The 14,788-nt window shown below is 45.2% G+C and overlaps 1 protein-coding gene across 1 annotated transcript; it reads right to left on the bottom strand.

The window, feature by feature from the left end:
- Nucleotides 1-234: 234 nt before the first annotated feature.
- LOC138491987 (gastrokine-1-like) lies at nucleotides 235-14,200 on the bottom strand. The gene is made up of 6 exons (XM_069618886.1): nucleotides 14,158-14,200; nucleotides 10,285-10,338; nucleotides 7,148-7,285; nucleotides 6,406-6,516; nucleotides 3,392-3,536; nucleotides 235-475 (listed from the first exon to the last, which is right to left on the bottom strand). Exons 1-6 carry the CDS (start codon nucleotides 14,167-14,169, stop codon nucleotides 375-377), a joined length of 561 nt encoding a protein of 186 aa, XP_069474987.1. The 5' UTR covers nucleotides 14,170-14,200; the 3' UTR covers nucleotides 235-374.
- Nucleotides 14,201-14,788: the final 588 nt, after the last annotated feature.

The following is a 14,788-nucleotide window of genomic DNA, read 5'->3' as shown; positions in this document are numbered from 1 at the left end:
CAATGTCATGAGAAATGCCTGGTCCTCCTTGCTAGTTTTCAAATAAGGTGACCGGATAACTTCCAAAAATTGGTAATCTGTAAGAAGCACATTCCGTGCTTCATTTTTAGATGCACAGTTTTATGAGAATCAGATTCCAAAGGTTTTTCACACTAGCCATAAGACTGCACGGTATGGGTGCCATATCACACCCAATCACTCAATCAATAGAATATTAAGATTGACACATGCCACTGCTGGAGGCAATCCTACTGTTTATTGATTTGCAGAGTTCAAAGAAGCACAACAGATAGTTAATTTGCCATTTCACAATCTTTCAAAACAAACAAGGCCTCCAAGGTGCTGGGGTTCTGCGATATTCAAGACTTCTGGATTTAGAATTGGACTCCGCCTTCGCCACAGACACTGATATCCAGAATGAAGAGAAGTCCGGCATTGACACAGCCACCTCCTCCAAAGGCGAAGAAGCTGTCTCCTGTGGAGGGAAGAGAAAGAAGTCTGAATACTTCAGAAGAATGTCGCGGGGAATGGATGGCGCGCCCAGTAGTACCGTAGCACTTCAGAGGGAGACACGAATGAAACATTTGCAAATAGGGAAAAGGTTCAAGAAGCGAGTGAACATATAACAAGTGTATGATCAAGTTCAGGGCTCTTTAATAACACAACCTGCTGTACCAGGCATGTCACACATACATCTATTGATCTCTCTCTCTCTATCTCTCTGATATCTTTTTATTTATCTCTCTCTGCACTCTCTCTCTCTGGGTAAGAATTGCTCCCACCCCAGAAGTTGCTCACAGAAACGCAACCAGAGATATAAAACACATGGCGGTGATGTCTTTATCTTAAAATTAGAATGAGGGCAGAAGTGGCTGGGGCATCTCCTGACGTGGTGACGAGGTTCGGATTTGGAGACATACATTGTCATTGCGTGTATCCTGCAGGTATTAAGCCACCAGAATGATAGTGCATTGCTCGTTGGGGGCAGTGAGGGGTGCACGCAAAGGGGTGCTGGGGTTGTGACAGACCTTGGAAGGAACCACAGGACAAGGTTGCAGGATCTACAGTCGCATTAATGTTATATTGCTTTGTTAATTATTGCTGGTTTTGGACACTTTAGGAAATGTATGGGTCAAGCAGCACTAACAACCAATCAGGGGCCACCCCCCCAAAAGGAAACATTGCCTTGGCACTCACAGAAAAAACAGATAATTGGTTTTAATCTGAGAAAGACCATCTTCAGAATGATAGGACATTTTCACACAAAATGGTGTGAATTCTCATCCAAAGGAAATTATTTAAAATGTTACCATGTTCACTTTTAATGATGCCTTCCAGTATGTATTGTAGTTTCAACAAGAACCTTAGGCTATTCGGACTGAGCAAAAGCATTAACAAACATAGAATTGCAATATACATTATTTTCTAATAGAAGGTATCATCCCAAGATGGAAGGTTTGGTACACATTTATTGTACTCTTTCAAACTACTCATGAAAAAGCAGACAGGACCAAATAGCAGCATTGAGGGTTGCTGGCAGCGCATTAACTCAAACAGCATTTTAAGAACATAAGAATGAACAGAGATCTTTATATTTGACAAATATGTCTGTGACATGAGGGTTGTTTGCTTGAATAGTTGGGTACATAAAACAAACTAGGCTGTCTGTGATAAAAGGGTTGTTTGATTGAATAGTTAAGTACCTAAAACACCATGGGTTGTCTGTGATAAAAGGGTTTTTTGCTGGAACCACAAAATACATAATCTGCATTGGCCTTGGTGCTGAATCCACTTTTCAAAACGCTCACTCGAATATTAAAGTGTTATAACCATGAACCCTAAATACTCCTTCATCCAGGCTCAGGACTCGTCTGTGTGGGTAAAGTGGATTGGACATTGGTCACTCTATGGGAGTCTAAGGGACGACCTGCTTCTTGCAGAATTTTTAAAAGTGGATGGGGTAGGTTCCATGGTAAGCATGTCTGCGCACATGCCCTGTCCAAGAAGCACATACATTCGTAGAGAATGATTGACATGTGTAGGATTGCGTTAGCATCTACGTTGGATGGGAATCTGCTTGCGTCCACGATTCTCCAGTGTTGTGTGCATCATTGCAAAAGAGTGCATACATTGGCACTGTCACACCTGAATACGTCGTGGTCTGTGCTGCTGCTACGTGTGCTGGGGGACACCACGGCCTAACAAGAGGTCACTGAGTACCCGCATCATCCTGGGTGTGTTCACTGACTACTCAACCCTAGGCGATGCTCGCAAGCCCTCTCTGAATGTCGTGGGGGAGGAGTTTACACATGGGTGAATGCTACATGTGCACCAATGGCCCCAGGTCCAGCGTCTGTGCCTGTTCAGTGCAACATAGTTGTGCAGGAGGTATGGGCTGGCCCTGCCCCCATCCTCTGCGGTTGCCTCTGAAATGTCTTTAACACCTCTCGAACTGCAAGCATCCTGTGTCCCGTCACTCTTTTACCTCAGGTCGGTGCTTGCTCTAACAAAGGTTTCAAATCAGTAAGTAGGACTTTTTTTTATACCTGATTGCATACTTTTATGCTTGTGTGATGTCATGGTTTTTAACTGAGGTTTTGAATGAATGGTGTATACATGTATACGCACTGTATAATGTTTATGTTGAATGCAGTGTTGTTGGCCGACTGAACTACGTAAATAGGAGATCCAGCAAACTCACTCGCTGTGTTTTTCAAGCCAATGAGCACAAAGAGGTACTTGGACAGTGCTCCTGCAATTCGGATTAGAAAAGGGGGCTGGCAAATGCCACAAAGGAGCGTGTTAGCGGCCTAGGCGGGTGCCAAAATATAGTCTATGATAGAGACTCATTGAGCCCAGGCTAGGATTCATGGTGTTTGACTGTACCTCTGCTTTTAGCCACACAGTGGTTGAACAGTGGCATCCTGGACACTAGGGAAACACAGAAATGTCCTCAGTGCAACCAGTACCTGGGTAAGGCCAATGGGGCCGAGGCAGCCATATGCCAGGATTTTGCAATTATGAAGACCAACAGTGTGCACCGATGTGGGTTTTCTTCACTCTGCACCTAGCTCCTTGCCATACGTGCATTAATAAGTTGACTCAAAAGACAGTACAACACTGCCCGTCAGCCTGGCCAAAATTACTCATCAACGGAACTAAAATGCTGCCACTTGTGCCCTTTACATGATATGGTTACTATTGATTTGTAACAATAAACTTATGCCTAATTCACAAAGGGGATCTGGAGGTACGCGCAAGACCGTAACAGTTGTTGCATCTGGATTGTAAGCAGCCTCTACAGCATACAGCAGAGAACCCAATGTTAAAATGTTGAGAAGGCTCTGGTCTGATTGTCTAATTCAGATGTTTGGCACCAACAGATACTCACCCTGAACCTCCTGAGCGATGTAGGATGGCACTCCTCTGCACAGGGCCTCGATGGGCTTGCCATACTGGTTAAGGTTGTCGGCTTTAGTGCTGGTGACGGAATACTGCAAGGAACGAGGGGGTGCTTGTGCAGGCCCCTTGTGATCCTACAGGGTGGAGACAAGGTACATTAGAACCACAGGATTTGGCGGTCAGTATCTTTTGGTTAACTCCATCTTACCATTTATCTCCAGATCTTGCCCCTCTCGACGTTCCTCCATTCCTCATTCCTTCACCTTCTCTTCTACAGCTGCCAATCATCCCCTCTCTTTTAATCTCTCTCCTTAAGATTTTTGGGACAGACATGGTACCATCTTCGAAGATCTCCTCTGACCTATCCTTCTGCTTTAGGAGATGTGGTCTCCAGAACTGGACAATACCTCTGTGTGAGGCCCTCAGAAATGAACAGAATGCACCCAGTGATGCCCACATATTGGTATCACCAATGGTAACTTAACTGCTTTGTTCCTGCTGGTTATACTTCACCTGATGAACCCAAGATCACAGGTGGAGTGTGGACATGAGTGGAGTTAGCCTATCATTTTTACAGATGTACCTTTATCTCCTTCAAGCCGAGACCAACCGATGGGGGGATGATCCAACATGTATTGGGAGTTTGTGGAGACAAGCACCCCTGACAAAACCAATTACTTTTTGTCATTTTTTTTTCTCCAAGAGTGCATTGGTAAATACAAAGCAGGCAATGTGATAGTGACCATCTTCTTCAAATGTTAAGTGTTAATGTTCAATCCGATCACTGAACACGCTGAGATCCAAAAGCCATACCCCTATCGTCTCACCCCTCTAACCCCTCACACAATGCTTAAAATATGCCGAATTCACGGGAACAGGTAAACTCAATCGCAAAGTAAAATCTTCCTTCCTACCAGGGGTCTGCAACCTGTCCCTCTCCAGATGTTTTGGACTATGACTCCCATGATCCCGCACCATTAACTATCCTGGTAGGGCTGATGGGAGTTGTAGTCCAAATTATCTGGGGAGGCAATGTTTGCAGACCCGTGGTAGTCAGTTCCTGTTGTCCCCTGTTAGACACGCAAATGCCGGTTTACCTTTTTGTGGGTGTGCATTTTATTCACATCATACGTAAAAGCAACAGGCAATATTCACACGTCAAACAAAGAAAACAGGCAGGTGCTTACTAGATTATTTTGTGATATGTATTTAAATCTTGAAAATAGTACAGCTGAAGAGTTTATAAAGATCAAAGGTGTGAGCTGTTAAGCTAATTTTGGATATTACGCTCACGCCCTTTTGTATTCTGGGCCTTGGAGTCCTACATGTTCTTAAATTAACTATTTTATGTATGTACTGTTGTTGTATTTCTCAAACCTTTACAACATCACTAATACATCTAAAAGAAAAATTATTTGAGAAAATATCAATCCTCAATCTAACACAGACAGATAGGTTTCCACACTAAAATGAAATAAAAGTAAAGATATAGAACAGCAATGAAAACAACAAGAGGTGACAATCCAGGTCTTGTGGAACATCACTTGCTGGCTCCGTGACTGCATTTTTAAGGGGTGTGTCAGCTGAAAATGTGGGCAGCTTTTACCTTTAGGGGTCAGGGAATTGTCTTACTCGGCAGTTACTTTGCCTGTAGATTACTGTTAAGTAAAAGAACAGAAAGGTCGTACCTCAGACACATGAGTGGGATTACCCCAGGGGTCCAGGCCCCTGCCGCATGTACATCTGCGGAGGTCTGTGGCTCTACACAATTGACTACAGTCACAAGTGCCACGGATTTAGGAAAGAGAAAGATGGCATTGGAAGAGGACGAGAGCCCGGAAACGGCCCCTGTTTGGAAAGGTGGGCGTGTAGAGGATTAGCTAGCTCGAACTGAAAAACATTCCAGAGAGGTGTGAGGGAGAGAGGGTGTGATGATAAAGCATACATGACAAGGAATTAGTGCAATGGATGGGGGTGGCAGAGAGGTAACGGGACTGGCACTCAACTGGTTCTAAAATAAGTGCTGGGGCAGCCACCCCTCTAAATGGTTTATCCCTGGGGTTTGCAAAATATCACAGCCCTGCCAATGTAATGGGAACCACCTACAAGCTCGAGAGCTGGGCCTGGGGGTCTGCAGCTAGGCCTGCGCATGCGTCTATGTGAGCTGCCCGATGAGAGAGAGAGGCAGGAGACAGCATGGCCACTTGCTGGTGACTTTCACTCTCTCTCCGCATGCACGCTGGTGGGCTGCACTTGTTGTGGTGCAATTTGTGCTGCAGGCGCAAGTCTCAGTATTACTGAACAGTAGGGCTCAGGAGGCAACTACCAGGCAGCAGGCGTCAGATTTGGCAACCCCCACATTTGCCTCACCCTAACCTCCTGCAGCCTCAGCATGCCAGCATTATTGTATTACTTTCTGGAATGCACTTCAGAAAAATCTTAAACGCTTTTAAGATTACGGGGAACCTTTGTCTGAAAATTGATATATTGGGTTTATTGCTCGGTTCAATGAGTACTTTGTTTCACAGGTTTTGATTTTCATGTGTACTGGTTTGACAGGGGTTGGAGAATGTTGAGAAGAAAGCATTCATTTTTGTGAGGCGACTTCAGAATTACTCCTCGCATTTACAACTATTTAACTGAGAAAATGTTTTCTGCAAAGTTGATTTCTCTTTCTATGGTTTACCTTCCTTTGACATCACTTCCGGTAAAATAACTTCCTTTGATGGTGTTGTGCATTATGCTACCTATCGCCCTCTTTTTGTTGTAGGCCTTCTGCCCTGATTAACCCTAACTTTGCCGGATCTTTCGTGCAATGATTTGTCATAGCTTTTTGAAACTTGTTGAGTGTATCTATGGTTATTTTTGTCTTTTAAGCCTTATCTTCCCTGCGCGTGCTTCCTGATGCATTCAGAAATTTACTGCTACGTAGAGTTTCTTATATGCTGCTGCTGCACACCAATAATTCCCTCCACTGCCAACCCATGCCCCTTTAACTGTCACCTTCTTCTCCTTGGTCAGGCGGGCGAGCTCCTGGATGCTGGGCACCACGTTCTTGTTCATCCTGTGAATGTAGCAGCTCTTCTTGGCAAAGGGCCGGAGGGCGATGAATCCCTGGAAGACAGAAGGGCCTCTGATCACATTAACGCCTGACGGTTCCAGAATTACTGTAGTGTTAGGGGGAGCCGAAACCTGTGAGTGGTGCTCTACTGGTTTGGAACACTCAACTGTTGAGACAAGCTCAAGAAATCTCATCACTAAGGCATCAACAGGAGTGAATGAGCAGGCTGCTGAGAGCTAGCTGCAACTTGGAGGTTATAGGGTTAACTCCAGCCAATGTTATCCCATGTAGGTGGATGAAATGGGTGCACAGGCCGGCATAAGAGCAGCATGTGTGGTCAATGTTTGGAGATTTAAGGGAGTTGGCGCTGTATAAAAAGGCAGGTTTATTTTGTTCAAGTAATATTGAGAAATGAATCACTTTAGCAAAGAAACCAAATATTCGTTTGTATTTACTATTTCATAGGAAATGCAGACACTCGGAATGAAAGCACCTGATTGAGCTGTCCTTCCCACCATCGCCCAGCCTCAGAATGAAAACTAGCATTGTCGTGGAGTTCATGAGCACAATGACGACATACTTGCCCAATTGCTTCCTTTTACCCCTCCGAGTGGGACCATTGAGTTGGGAAAAGCAAAATCTTCTATGCACACTATGACAAAGGTATGAGGCTGCGCTACTCACATTGTTGTAGTCCCAGATAGAGTTCCATGAGTTCCACCCGGCGTCAGTGTTGATGTTGGCGATATTCTTGGCATTGTCGATATTTACTGTCTGGCTGACACTACCACCATCATTGCCTTGGTTGGTGAGGCGCACAGACTACAGGAAAGAACAGTAAATGGTTAAAGGTGAGAATGGGATGTCTCTCTAGGGCATCGCCATGGGAAAAAACCTATTATAAAACAGTACTTTATCATGTCTACCCCTAAGCAGCCGATCAAGTGGATGGGATGTCTCCAGAGCAGCACTGTGGGAGCACAACCATTATAAAGCAATGCTTTAGCATCTCTACTCTTACACATCTAGTCTTGTGGATGGCATGTGGTAGCCCCACGGGATATGCTCTAATCTAGGGCATCAGATCAGTAGAGGTAGGGAAGGAGTGTGCCACAGATAAATAAACAAACAAACAAACAAACAAACAAACAAAAAAAAAAACAAACAGAGACAACCTCATTAACAAATCCATAGAAATATTTAAAGGTGTGACTGAAGGGTCCACGAAACAGTACTCCTTAGTCAGATCCACACTCCAGCATCATCTAATTGAAGGTGCACAGAGGGTTAATCCTAATCCTAATGTTCAGTTCTGTGGAGGTGCTGATGGGGTGTCCAAAGGGCAGCAAATACCCAATAGGTGTGTCCTGCGCACCCCGTGGCATTGAACCTAGCATAAAGTCTGGCATCTTAAGAGATGCTGAAGGAAGGCCTGCAGGAGAGCACTGTGTGAACGAGTGACATATACAATATTTCATCTCAGGAGGATAGCTCAGTGACAACGTGCTCGCCTTGGAAGCAAGACGACACAGAGGAACACAGGTTCGATATCCGGGTCCGCACCTAGAAATCTCTGGGTATTAAGCGCGTTATAAATAACCTATCATCATCATCAGAGGTGCAGATGTGACGTTGAAGAAGCATCACATAGTGGATTATGGTCTCAGGCATGAAATGAAGAGCAGTGAGGATGGACTGTCAGGTGCAGGTTACATTAAAAAAAACACACACACTTTTGGGAGCTCTGTTGAAAATAATGGCTTGTGAGAAGCACCAATGAGAACAGTGTAATGGCTCAGGGTACGTAAGGCTGGTGACATATGGAAAGGCTAGTATGCAAATTCTCCCACTGTCCCTATATCTCAGGTGGTCACTCTCTGCTTCGGTTGGTGCATTCAGCCCTTCAGAAGGTTGAATGATCTACTATCATTTAAGCCCATTTGCCATGCCCCTTACTTATCATTGTATGGCGGCTATTGTAAACATGAGCTGCAACTCAAAGAGGGGCCATATAATGATCTCTATCCATCTATGTATGCTTACATTACATGCAAGGGAAATCATTGTCACTATCTATCAACATTTTACCTGATCTTTGCCTTTCGTGAAGATGATATCATCAAACTTTATGAATTTATAATAATCAAGTATTGACTTAATGATTGATCTCCTCTCAACCAATCAAAATGTTCAGATCACTGTCAATAACTACTGGTATTGACTGCATTCTGAATATTCTGACTTCAAAAGCAGACAGGGAAACAACAATGCAGTTTCCAACCAGAGGTTATTTCAACAAGACACTTCCTTTCTGGAAGGGCCTCTTTTTTTCTCAGCAACATCCTACTTAACAAACCAGAGAGAAAGCTAAAACATGGGTATGTGCTTTCAGTTTCCTACGGGTAAACTGTTTACTTTTACATGATGCCAAATGCATGCTCATATTATACCCACTCCTGTTTTATCAAGTTTGTGAATTAAAATGCTTAACTTGTGAAGACATCCTTGCCTTTTGAACACAAGATAAAGGGCCTCATTACGACCCGGGCGATAAGGGATTACCGGTGACGGTAAGGGCACCGGTGCCGGTAATCCCTTACCGCCTTATTCCGAGGTCCCTTTGCAGGTCCTCCCTTAACGGCTGGTAAAACCAAGGACAAGACAGGACCCGCAAAGGTACTTTAGAGGTAATAACGGTACCACATTTTGCGGTACCGTTATTACTGCCTTCCCCATTCCCATTGAGCCCTATGGGGGCTAAAATGGGAATGGGGAAGGGCCATGGTGAATGGGGAATTACCGCCCCCGCCAACCTTGGAATGGGGCGGTGATTGCTCCATTCACCATGGCGGAATCGATAAGGATTTGGAGGCAACCAAGGCACTAATAGCGCCATGGTTACCTCCAGGGTCGTTATAAGGCCCAAAAAACATTTTCTATTTTCGACTCAGTTTGTCTATTTACTTTACTCACCATTAAAGTAAAGTATTTGCTTCACCACCAACATTTAAAAATATGTATTGCACCTACCACTTTGTGTGCAGGGGAGAAGGGGATTATCACTTGGGATAATGACCCTTCCCCAATGTAAGGCCCTCAGCTTCTCCTTGGGCCATAACTTGGTGGCAGGTCAATATCGACCTCTCCCTCGGTCCATAGGCTATAATAACACCATAAGGATGTCGTATACTTAATGATGCAGCAGTCAGATACAATTGAAACCCAACTTTTGAGGACATCAGGTTAGGTGGTTCAGTGTATTAGGCTACTTGAGGTGTAGATGTAGGAATACTTGATATAAAGGTTATCATTCTTGTCAATAGGTGCACACTTCCTTTTACCAAAAAAGAAGAGTTTTATATTCAAATAAAGTAACACACAAATATCCTGTGGGACTATCCTCTCTTTGGGCTCTGAGAACACCATAAACCTCAGGGAGCCCTTGGCCCAGATTATGAGTTGGCCAGTCTGGAAATAAAGTGCCAGTAACAAAGTACACCGGCACCTTTCTGGACGGGCAACTCCAAGTTTGCCGGTAGGGACTCTGATCTACAGGCAGATATCGGTCGGCAGAGATGGTACAGTAGTTTCCTGGTCTCCCACCGGAATTACTGCTGGGATAACAGGAAACTCATAATCGACCTGTGGTTTACAGCCACAGAAGTCTTGGAATGAACAACATGACAGAACATCGAATGTTTCACTAGGGTTTTTTGTCGGTTGAGCGCATAAATGCGAAAGGGTGGTTGTCAGGGCTGAATGGACCACAGATAACACATTTAAACAAGAATGTGTTATAACTTCACGTGATTTCTACTTACGTCATCAGCAAGAGATGGGGTCAGGAAGACAGCCAGAAGGGCAGCGAGGCAGATCTGAGAAAATATGAATACAAAAATGATCACTTAAGATCCCCACTCGTACCTGTGCTCATATTAGCCATGGTAGGCCCACTCGCGTGTGAACAACACGTGTCCCCAAATTACACAGTGCAAGCGAGCTAAATCACTGTAACTAGTGTCTGGGAGGGTCTCCCGCAAGAACAGTTGAACATTGTTTTATCCAAATGGAGAATTTCAAAACACTGTGGTCCAATTTAGGGATTAAAAAGCATTTTAGCACATAAACAAACTGACCTATAACATTGGTTAAGAATGAGGAATAACATACTGGAGGTTTCATGAGAAATGTTCTAGTTCAAATGGTTGTGGTGAATGGGGAGGAAGGGGGCTGGCTGAATGGGAGAGGGCGTAAGCAGAGCAGAAAACCAGGGTACCCTCATAAAAGAAGCCCATGGCGCAGAGGCCCACCGGGACATCTCCAGAGTTCCCTGTAGACGTGCCCACTCGGGCCCACTGGGTCCACTCCCAATACCCTTCCTTGGAGGCCTCGAGCACTGGGCACTGTATTTGCTAAAGAGCTGCAGCCATCTTGTTCCTTCCCACTACATTATATGCCTATTTTTATTTGCAGGAGTGAAAGCAGTGCAACTAGGTATGTTTTAAGAAATGTGTTTAAAAATGTCTTTGCTAGTCAAAAAGACATTTTGTTTAGGACACGCTCTTAGGAGGGAAAGGTTTGGCGATGTTGTATGAGTGTATAAGAATGTCCTGCAGAGAGCGGAGCAGGGATACATAGGGGTCTGCATGGATGAGGGGCAATGTGAACCTGGAGGATCATACACTCCTGCTATAAACCTCTGCTTTTACATACCTGGAATTGCAACTTCTGCACAGGAGCACCACTCTCCCTATTTTCCTTCGCTCTGCTCCATGAAGGGGCCTTGTTTCCCTAAAGGAATATTGATGTATCTCCCTATCCTGACCACGCCATGGTTGGGCCACTAACATAGGGCTGCTAAAAAGAAACACCACTGTTCACCACAAGATTGTGAGGTCTGCATGGGATTGCCTAACATGTGACTGGCTCTGCCCTATCCCTTCCGGCTTTCCAGAAGAATCAGCATGTTGGGTAATATTCTGGGTGATCCATTAGGTCATGGGTAAGGCCCTCATAATTATGTGATGAATCGCATCCAAAACTTTACCTCTCTCTGGTTGACGTGTGCAGTCTGACACGGATCTACGGGATCCGACCGCGGCTGATTTTACTACAGCCGAAAAGTTTGCATGTGAAATGTACGAACCACAAAAGGTTTGTACATTTCCCATGCGAACACATGTACAAAACCCCAACATACCCACACCCCACCCACACCCACAACACACCCATGACACACCCCACACCCACACCCTCAACACACCCCCCACCCACACCCCAACACACCCATGACACACCCCCACCCACACCCACAACACACCCATGACACACCCCACACCCACACCCTCAACACACCCCCCCACCCACACCCCAACATAAACAAACCCAACTTACCTTCTCTTCATGCTGTGTCCCTGCGGCGCCAGTTCCCTTTCACTTCTGTGATCGGGAACCGGCGCTGCAGGGTCCTTTTATTTTTTTTATTTTTTTTTATGGGGGCTGCAGGAGTTTCCCCCGCAATCCCCGCTCACTATACCGTAACCTATAGTGAGCGGGGTGTTGAGGGGGACACCCCTGCAGCACCCGTTTTTTTTTCTCAGGTGTGCTGCAAGGTTGTCCCCTGCAACACCCCGCTCACTGTACCACACAGTACCCGCAGCCCTCGCAGTCTTTTTTTTTTATACTTACCTACAATGCTACCACCAAAGGTTCAAACTTTTAGTGTTCGAACCTTTGGTGGTAGCATTTTTTGGTTTTGTTGTACATGCAAGCTTTTAAATACGGTAAAATTGTATAATACTGTCTGACACACAGATATTTCCTATGACTAGGCATAAGGCAGTCATGTGGGACAAAGTAGGCAGCACTGCACACTCAACTGCTGCCAATAACACAAGCACTGACTTCTTGCACAAAGGTCAGCAATTTGCCATGCCTCCTACCATCTTGGTTGTTCTCAGGAAAGCCTCCACTACCTTCAACTGCATACACTGAACATAATGTTTAGAAGAAGCAGGGTCTCATTTAGGCTCGGGTGGAATGCTGACTTTGGTGGCAAGCGGTACAATACAGCCGTGGGGCTACCTATTACACATGAGCAAAATATAGTTAGGCTGAAAAATGTGATCTGCTGGAAAACCACCCATCGACCACTGGTGGAATTATAACCAGTCATTCTAATCACAGAAACACATGATGTGTGCTACAACCAAAAACACAATACATTCTGAGATGATCACGCAATGTTTTTTACAGCCTCGCCCCCACACTCCACCCTCCGCATCCCTCACTTCTAAATTCTTGCATCCTTACACCTCCCACAATCCTACAGATGACCTCTTAGGTCTAATGTCCTTAGCAGATGCAGACCCTATCCATCTTCTATTCACAACTACACTGTTCATTTTTGCATTCCACAATCTGGCGGCTCCCCATATGGCCAACCTGCCCGTCGGTACCAACCACAAACAAAATAGAGATGTTCATATTGACACACAGGTAATGGGTACTTCCGATCTCCATCCTTCACCACTGAAGATTTCCGCATTGCCTCCCTACAATCCGACTAACACACCCTACCCTCCTTTCTTACAGAGCAATGCACAGCAAGGCCAACATTAGTGGCAGAAGGGCGCTATATCTGAGACCACTTTACATTACATTACTTACATAAACAAGTGCCAAAAATCCAAATGATGTGTGATGTTTTTTCACATAAAACACATGTAGTTAACTGTATTTAGCAAAATAGCTCTCTATTTACAATGAATGTACATGTTATTTAGACAGTGGCATTTTCTTGAAGATGTGTGGCCAGTGGTAGATTTCTACCACTGATGAAAATGAATGTCAATGGGCCTCATTCCGAGATTGGAGGTAGCCATGGTGCAATTAGCACCATGGCTGCCTCCAATACCGGGTCCGGGTCCGGTCTGGCTGAATGAGGATTTACTGGGTCATTCCGACCCTGGAGGACCCGGTAAGTCCCCATTGAACCAACTATTCCCCATTCCCATTTGAGCCCCCATAGGGCTCACTGGGAATGGGGAAGGCGCTAATTACGGGCCCTGGTCCATTAGCGGGACCCGTAAAGGACGTGTGGTCAGACCACGCGTTCTTTGCGGTTCCCGCTAAGGGACCTCGGAATTGGGCTGTAAGGGTTTAACGGCACCGGTCTCCTTACCGGTGACCGTTATCCCTTACCGCCCAAGTTGGAATGAGGCCCAATGTCGAGAGTGCTCAAAATATGTTGATATTATTTACCACTGGTAGTAATTACCACTGACAATATCTACAACCAGCGTTAACCACATATAGCTGCCACTAATCCAATATAAATACGGCTACCATTACTTCCTGGTAGAGGGGTAATGGTGGTATTGTGGCAATATACAGCCAATGAGAGCTGGTCGATAGCACAGCGAGTAGAGCCCTCTCTTTGACATCTGTGCAGAGCCGACTAAATGAGCACCACACACCGTGGGTAATAATAAGCACCGCTCAGATGCCTGAGGGTTTGTAGTGCTATATAAATGCTAAATTAGTATTATTATTAGTGATGTACCATCTAAAATAAGACCTACAATATCATAGCATTGCTGGCAGGTGTCCTCCCCTTCCCTATTCACCCGCCCTATCACCCAGAGTGGCATGTCGGCGCTATGATATCTTTGTAGAAAGGAGCAGATACTCACAGTCAGCTTCATCCTGTTGCTTGGAGAGTCTGTGAAGGATCTGCACAGTCTAGTGCTGCCCTGGCCCCGGATTATATAGGTGACTCGTCGCGCGGTGCAAGGTGTGGAACTGGGGCGTGCCCACTTTGCAATCTGAACTCTCTTATCCGCCTGCCTACAATGTTTGTACTACCGATTAGATAGCGAGCTGCACTTGCTCTGCACTTGACACTGCACACAGGGCTGAAATATCTCAGCACAGGCAGGACCAATACCGAGTAATTCCTTGAGGGCTCATTTATTTGTATCCTGGGCTTTGCTCTGTGGGTAATAGCCCCAAACCAGATCCAAGGCCCCCATCCCCAAAGTCTATCATGAAGGCCATTGTAAGGCATGTTATCATTAGGGCATCAATGCAGCACACACCTGATACAACATCCTGCTCAGGGAAGTCAGCTTTCATTAATGGGTTGAAAAGATGTACTCCACCGAAGAAATGTTGAATTGAGAGGTATTTAGACCTTAACTTGCATGAACTGCTTTAGCTTTCGTCACAATACAAAGCAGCGGTCCAGACGAGAGAACCAGTTTCACCCTTTCACCCAAAGTGAGCTACACTCTTGTGCTGAGTCAACCCGAAGTGTCGCATCGA

This window comes from Ambystoma mexicanum, chromosome 10, assembly GCF_040938575.1.
Source record: "Ambystoma mexicanum isolate Mex_15411 chromosome 10, UKY_AmexF1_1, whole genome shotgun sequence".
Classification (NCBI taxonomy): Eukaryota; Metazoa; Chordata; class Amphibia; order Caudata; family Ambystomatidae; genus Ambystoma; species Ambystoma mexicanum.
The sequence above is the reverse complement of the archived record's forward strand: the minus strand, read 5'-3'. Positions and strand labels throughout refer to the sequence as shown.

Coding starts and splice junctions, on each gene's coding strand:
- LOC138491987 (XM_069618886.1), bottom strand. Junction 6,517..7,147: donor CTATCTGGGACTACAACAAT/GTGAGTAGCGCA, acceptor TCTGTCTTCCAG/GGATTCATCGCCCTCCGGCC. Junction 476..3,391: donor CATCGCTCAGGAGGTTCAGG/GTGAGTATCTGT, acceptor TTCCCTCCACAG/GAGACAGCTTCTTCGCCTTT.